This window comes from Pseudoliparis swirei, chromosome 19 (genome assembly GCF_029220125.1).
Source record: "Pseudoliparis swirei isolate HS2019 ecotype Mariana Trench chromosome 19, NWPU_hadal_v1, whole genome shotgun sequence".
NCBI lineage: Eukaryota > Metazoa > Chordata > Actinopteri > Perciformes > Liparidae > Pseudoliparis > Pseudoliparis swirei.
The window spans coordinates 9,710,802-9,717,481 of NC_079406.1; the positions used below are offsets into that span (position 1 = coordinate 9,710,802).

The 6,680-nt window shown below is 41.9% G+C and overlaps 1 protein-coding gene across 1 annotated transcript; it reads right to left on the reverse strand.

Moving 5' to 3' along the window:
• Window positions 1-1,895: 1,895 nt before the first annotated feature.
• Window positions 1,896-3,711, reverse strand: LOC130209786 (zona pellucida sperm-binding protein 3-like). Its single transcript, XM_056439624.1, has 10 exons — window positions 3,645-3,711; window positions 3,377-3,543; window positions 3,192-3,295; window positions 3,021-3,109; window positions 2,757-2,934; window positions 2,577-2,682; window positions 2,422-2,507; window positions 2,229-2,320; window positions 2,087-2,159; window positions 1,896-2,008 (listed from the first exon to the last, which is right to left on the reverse strand). Exons 1-9 carry the CDS (start codon window positions 3,709-3,711, stop codon window positions 2,095-2,097), a joined length of 954 nt encoding a protein of 317 aa, XP_056295599.1. The 3' UTR covers window positions 1,896-2,008; window positions 2,087-2,094.
• Window positions 3,712-6,680: the final 2,969 nt, after the last annotated feature.

Consider the following 6,680-nt stretch of genomic DNA (forward strand, 5'->3'; position numbering starts at 1 on the left):
CGCATCAGGTCAGCACATGACCACACCGGTAGAACTCCCAGTCCGGAAAAGGGTTCCACAGTATCTTGACAGCTCTGATAGTGATAATGAGCTTGAGGACAATGTTTAAGCAAGCAATGTATTTACACAGTAGATTTAGCAAACTATAATCAATTTTGTATGTACTTCTTTGAGGTTGATGATGTGATGTTTTGAAATCTTTGTGAATCTACACCACGGATGTATGCTCGAAGAATGTTTAACATTTTGTTACTATTTTTCAGTTGTTAAATTGTCAAAAATGACAAAAAGAGAGGATTGTTGGAGGAGAAAATGTCAACAGTTGTCTCTCCCATCTGTCTATGGGGGATAATCTAATCCTGTGGGGTCATGTGAAAGGTCACAAACCGATGACTTGAGGTGATGGACCAACCGGAAAGGTCACTCAAATGTTGGGGGTTGCAGAATAAACAGAGTCAGGATCTCCACTTCCTTTAGTGGCAACAGATGGACTCTGGAATGTGTCGCCCTGAGATGTATAAAGAAGAGGAGAATCAACCAAGAAGGCAGCATTAAGTCGGAGACTTCTCATTCGGAGGGTTCAGACTTTGCTCCACTCAGCTGGGTGTTTCCATGACTTGTTTGATGTGACTACTTACTTGTTTGATGACTTATTTGTCTCGTTGAATCACTTGTCCACTTGTTTGTACCTGGCTCACATTCTGATCATTTGTGAACTTGTTACTATATAATAAAGTGTGATAAGACCACCGTGCTTAAAATACTTTTGATTTCTCACAAGGCATCGGAACATTTATTCCACCACATGCACAATATATTTGCAAACTCATTCATATAATAACCTATGTTCAAACTCTGTCAGACATGAAAAGCAACTCCAGACACAACTCTTGTAAGACCAACATTCCAGAGCATCTGGAATTAAACGTCTATTGCAGTTCAACCCGAGACGTTTGTGTCAGTAGCCAATTAAACAAGTTGTGATGAGACTTTGAATAATCGGCGTCAAGTTCCTAGGTCTTTTCAACTCGTGCCCAACTTGAAATGTCTTGGTAAATAACTTAACAATTTCAAGCCAACAAATGAATTCAAACAAGCACATCACAAAAGTTACCAGTACCAGTGACTTCTTTGATAATATCGTGAGTGGAATCCTTGCCTCTGCTGAAATATTTCCAGAGAGATCATTGAGAGAGAACTTTTCCTGGCAGGTGTTACAATTTAAAGTAATTAACAGCCTGCACTGGATTGCTGGCGGTGCATTATGGGATTTGCAGTTTTGTAGCCAAAGTTAAGTGAGCTGAATTAAAACTTTAACAGCAAAATTGGAGAATTCCAGTCATCTCAACAAGCCAACTAAACAGTAGTTGCAACACATCATTTTTGAAGATTAAGAAACATTAAATCTTAAGTAGCAATAGCTTAAAACATTTGTGCTGCTGTGGATTGGGGCAAAAGACTGAATTAGTCAGATCAGATTATAGGGAGAGTGTAGAGGTTGGATCTGATGGACAGGGTAATAAGGCTGCTTCAAGACTAACCATTTAATTAAATGTTACAATTTAGTTCTAGTACAGAAGGCTATTCAACCCCTTGTAAAATACTGTGTTTAGCTTTGAAAGACCCCCACGGACAGAAAGAAAATGCAGAGGGGTTTTAGAAATAAATTAGTTATGTGTATTAAGGAGAAACATATGAAGCCATCAATATTTTACCATGACAGTGATTAGGATGTTCCCAATGACAGACCTTCAAACAAACGTTGTGATAGATTAGAGATTTAGGCTTCTTGAATATAAAGCCCAGTATTAAAGCTCTGGTGTATGTTGAGGACCAGACGTGCATGTCAAGCACTCGCCAAGAAAAATCACACACAAGATCAATAATCAACTAGCTTTCAAGTATAGTTATCTTTAATAACATTGGGGAGGCATTACACTTTCAGAAGTTTAAAAACAATACAAATCCAATTCAGATTGAAGAGCCAGTGTGCAAGACAGATCCAGGCCTGGAGAACAAAAGACTGGATTAAGTAGCTGTTAAGGCTCAATATATAGACCAATGTAAAGTTAATATAAAAAATTACCTGGACAATCAATAATTCACATCAGTGATAGTCAGCGGCCCAAGGACAGCTTTTTGTGCCATGCCACGCTTCCCTGCTTTAAAATAAAAAGTTTAAGTACAAGTCAAACCAGACAAGTTGATATAGTAGAAGTCACCAATACCTGATGCTGAACTCCTGACCCTCCTGGACTTGCAGTCAGAGTCACAGCAGGCACAGAGATAGCGGGAGGCAGAGTTGTCCAACTGCTCCCAGCTTAGTTCATAAGGGTCAGAAAATTATTCTCAGTGGTTCCATCAAACAAGTCAGATTGAACCCAGAGAATATATTGTGAATGTTTTCAGTAACATTTTTACCCATGCTCTTGGTCATAGTGGCAGGCCTTCTTGCTGTTGTCCTGACGGTTGGGATCCCAAGCCACAAGTTTACAGTGAATAAACACCTGTTGAGTGGAGAAGTGACGTTACGAGGCAGTTGGCGTCAAATCTAAAAATTAACAAGTTAACGTTACCTCTTCACCGAGACCAAACCTAAAGGCTTGAAGGGAAAGGTGGATCTCAGAGGATTTTTGCCTTCGTTCGAATTTAGAGCGCGATACCAGACTGTCCACAAGACATCTGTGTGGTTGAAAAATAAAGTGTCATGTTTAATTTCTGGACAACAAAATGCTACATCGGTGAAACCGGATTACCCCTCATTGGCGATTATCGGGTACAAAGTGCTTTCAGGCTGCAGCTCCGGTGTGGTAGCCGCTACGCATTCCTCAAGAAACAGCAGCAAGGGCTGATGGGCCTCCTGGGCCACGCTAGCCATGATTGGGATAAAGGAGCCCAGAGGAAAGGTAGATTCAGCTGGGCCAGAGAAGTCAGCTGCAGCAGTAAATGGAGAGGATTCATTATGTTACAGGAGTCACTGGGAGAGCTGCCATCTCAGCGAGGTCACTGGTTACACCCACCATTCATGAGGCCAAAGTGGAACTCTAGATCTCCGAGACCGTACGTGTTGAAAATTGGGGCATGAAGCCGCGGGTACCAGTCTTCAGGCCTGCAACAAAACAAAAAGCAAGAGTAAAGCAACAGCTGCCATGTTACCAAACTCTCAAAGCTGAAGTAGTGTAAACACCCACCTCTCATATACACAGACAACAGGGTGAGTGAAGGCCTGAGGGTCAGAGTCAGAAGAGGAACTGTAGGTCAGATCGTTGGTGAACATCAAGCGATCCCCAGTTACCTACGAGAGTCACAACTGTTACCAAGCTGCAGAAACACTGTGGACTCAGTTAGCAGGTAGACATGTGGAGGTTCTACGCACAATTCTCCTGAAGTTACAGTCGTCGAAGTCCACGCTGAAAACAGCCTCGGTGGCCGAGAAGCTGGTGGGGAAGCAGTTACCCAGACGGAAGAGCGAGGTATCGGCCCGGGACCTGCCCTCACTCCACACCAACGTCACATAATCGGTTCCGCAGTCCAGCTTCATGTCTGGAAGGGGACACGACACGAAGAAGTCAAGTTGATACTCAAACAAGCTTTTGTGAGATAAAAATAACAGAAATGTGTCCAGCATTTTGTTGCAAGATTACCTGCATACACCGACATGGCCGCAGCCAGGCTCACAAGCAGAGCACGTTGCCAAAAGAACGCCATCATGATGCATGCTGGCTCTGGACACTGTGGGGTGTTTTTATTCCTCGTTACCGGGGCAATTTTCATCAAGACAACCTCTTTCAGCTGGTGTGTGTCGACGGCCTCAGGTGCAGAGGTCAGACTTCTTCTACTTCCTTCTTCTGAAGTTTATGGGTGGACTATAATTAACGTTGACGGTGCATACAGCACCATCATCATGACTTTAGGACATGTGTCAATTTAAACAGAGTAATATTGTTATTATCATGAATGTAAAACATGTCAAAAGACTTCATATAGCTACCCCCCAACCTTTCAGTCTTTCTCTTTCCACGCTGAACTTCCTGCACACTATCAACAAATTTCACCATTTTCTTTACAGTTGCATATCTCTCATTAATCCGACAGTCTTAGAAATAAAAAATTATTGTAAATTCTATACTGACATAAACTTCAGTTAAAGGATCCTCTCAAACTGTTTGACCCGGTTGTATACTGAGGTCAGAACCTTCTAAGATTTCTGAACCTACTTTAACTTTAAATGTTCTATTTGATTATAAAACAGTCCATTGTCCAGTTATATAACCTTCCACCTGCGCCTATGTTACGCTTTCTCAACGTCAAAGAAAACTAAAGCCGTCTCTTCCTTCATGTGAAGTCTTTTCTATTTCGGTACTCACGTTAATGAGATCATCTGCTGTAGATCTTCCTTTTCTAAAGCCACTCTCATATTGGTTTAACATCTTTCTTCTTTCTACAAAATATACTACAACACTTTGTTGAGTAGTTTATATTTCTGTTTTTCTCTTGCATGCTTTTGTACTTCACATCCCTCTAAAGTAGGACTGCATGGTGTTCTAGAAGCTAGCACTGTCAACCCAGAGCAATCGGGGATGGAATTTGATTCCCGATCCCGGCCGGCTCTTCTGTGTGGAGTCTCACGTTCTCCCCGTTGCACCGCGGGTTCCTTCCGGGTTCTCCAGGTTCCTCCGACATGCAGCTCAGGTTAATTGGAGACTCTAAATTGCCCTAAGGTGTAAATGTGAGCGTGGATGGTTGTCTGTCTCTATTTGTGCCCTGCCAGCTGGGATGGAATGAAATCTCCCAAAAGCTGCACTGTGATCTCCTTCACAATGACAACATTTAATGGGCGGATCCTTCCCAAAAGCAGGATTACCTCCACATGGAGCACATCCTTCTTTACCTTGACACTTGGCTGGCAGTATGAGCCGTTCTTTGGCATTGACAGCATCTTGGTGCTGGAGGAGGAAACTCTCTTTCTGAGTAGCTGAAGAAACCTTCAAAGTCAGGATTACTGATAACGTCTGTGCTCTTTCTCTTCTTCTTTTAGGAGTAATACGTTTTGCATAAGTCACTTTCAGCTTTTTTAATATCCTCCATTGTGACAGATAGCGAGTCTCTCGATGATATTCAAATGCACTTCCCTCTTTTGAGGGGGGTGGTGGGGGCTTTTGCCCTCTGTATATATTGACAGATGTACAATAGATGTCATGTGGACAGATGAACAAAACAACAGCACATTCAATGCATATGACATACATTATTCATAGACTGGGAGGAGTAGGCATGATGAAACAAGTTCCGCCAAATAATACCAGCAGCAGGATGGATGTAATATTATAATAATGATAATTATGGTATTGGCTATATAAATAAAAATGCAAGTAATAATAATGATGATAGCTGTAGGGGATAGGTAGGACCAGGGTACAGATAAAACCACGATCCATGTAAACCTGTAAGCAGAGAATGACTCAGGAGAAGTAGAGTTAGTAATGTGCATTGAAGAGACGTACATTTGTCCAGAAGAAGAGTGAGAGGAGCTCAGTGTATCCTAAGATGTCCCCTAGCAGTCTAGGCCTATAGCAGCATATCAAGGGGCTAGTACAGAATTAGTTCGGGGTGACTGTGGCTCAGTGGTGAGCAGGGTCGGCCTTCCATCAGAGGAGCAGTGGTTTGATCCCGGGCTCCGCTAGTCCATGTCGATGTGTCCTTGGGCAAGAACACCCGTTACCTATGCTGAGGACAGTATTTCAAATGTGATGAATGAAGTTGCCAAGGAGAACACACACAATGGTGGGGGAGATAGATAGGTTCTCTGATATATACACGTGTACATACATAAATACATGGTGAACTAATCTTACATTAGGTTGTTCAGCTGTACTAAGACGGCATTGAAGGCCTAGGTAGAAAATGCACGGCCGGCCACTGCTTTCATTACATGCAAGGGTGTAGGTTTGCATATGGTCCAGAGGGACTAGTCACAACCAACGTTTTGGAAAAGACAATTGTCCCCTGCAATATTTTGTTAATTTGAATTGCTTGTTAGAATAAATAATTGTGCACAATATATTTGCAAACTCATTCATATTATAACCTATGTTCAAACTCTGTCAGACATGAAAAGCAACTCCGGACACAGCTCTTGTAAGACCAACATTCCAGAGCATCTGGAATTAAACGTCTATTGCAGTTCAACCCAAGAAGTTTGTATTAGTACCCAATTAAACAAGTTGTGATGAGACTTTGAATAATAGGCGTCAAGTTCCTAGGTCTTTTCAACTCGTGCCCAACTTGAAATGTCTTGGTAAATAACTTAACAATTTCAAGCCAACAAATGAATTCAAACAAGCACATCACAAAAGTTACCAGTACCAGTGACTTCTTTGATAATACCGTGAGTTGAATCCTTGCCTCTGCTGAAATGTTTCCTGAGAGATCATTGAGAGAGAACTCTTCCTGGCAGGTGTTCCAATTTAAAGTAATTAACAGCCTGCACTGGATTGCTGGTGGTGCATTATGGGATTTGCAGTTTTGTAGCCAAAGTCAAGTGAGCTGAATTAAAACATCAACAGCAAAATTGGAGAATTCCAGTCATCTCAACAGGCCAACTACACAGGTTGACACACCATTTCGAAGATTAAGAAACATTAATCTTAGTAGCAATGAACATTTAGTGCTGCTGTGGA

Bases quoted from the DNA above. Each gene is read 5' to 3' on its own strand.
- LOC130209786 (XM_056439624.1), bottom strand. From the start codon at position 3,711: ATGATGGCGTTCTTTTGGCAACGTGCTCTGCTTGTGAGCCTGGCTGCG. The intron at 2,321-2,421 runs GTAAAAATGTTA...TTATGAACTAAG, and splicing joins CACTATGACCAAGAGCATGG to CTGGGAGCAGTTGGACAACT. The intron at 2,160-2,228 runs GTATTGGTGACT...ATTTTAAAGCAG, and splicing joins GGTCAGGAGTTCAGCATCAG to GGAAGCGTGGCATGGCACAA.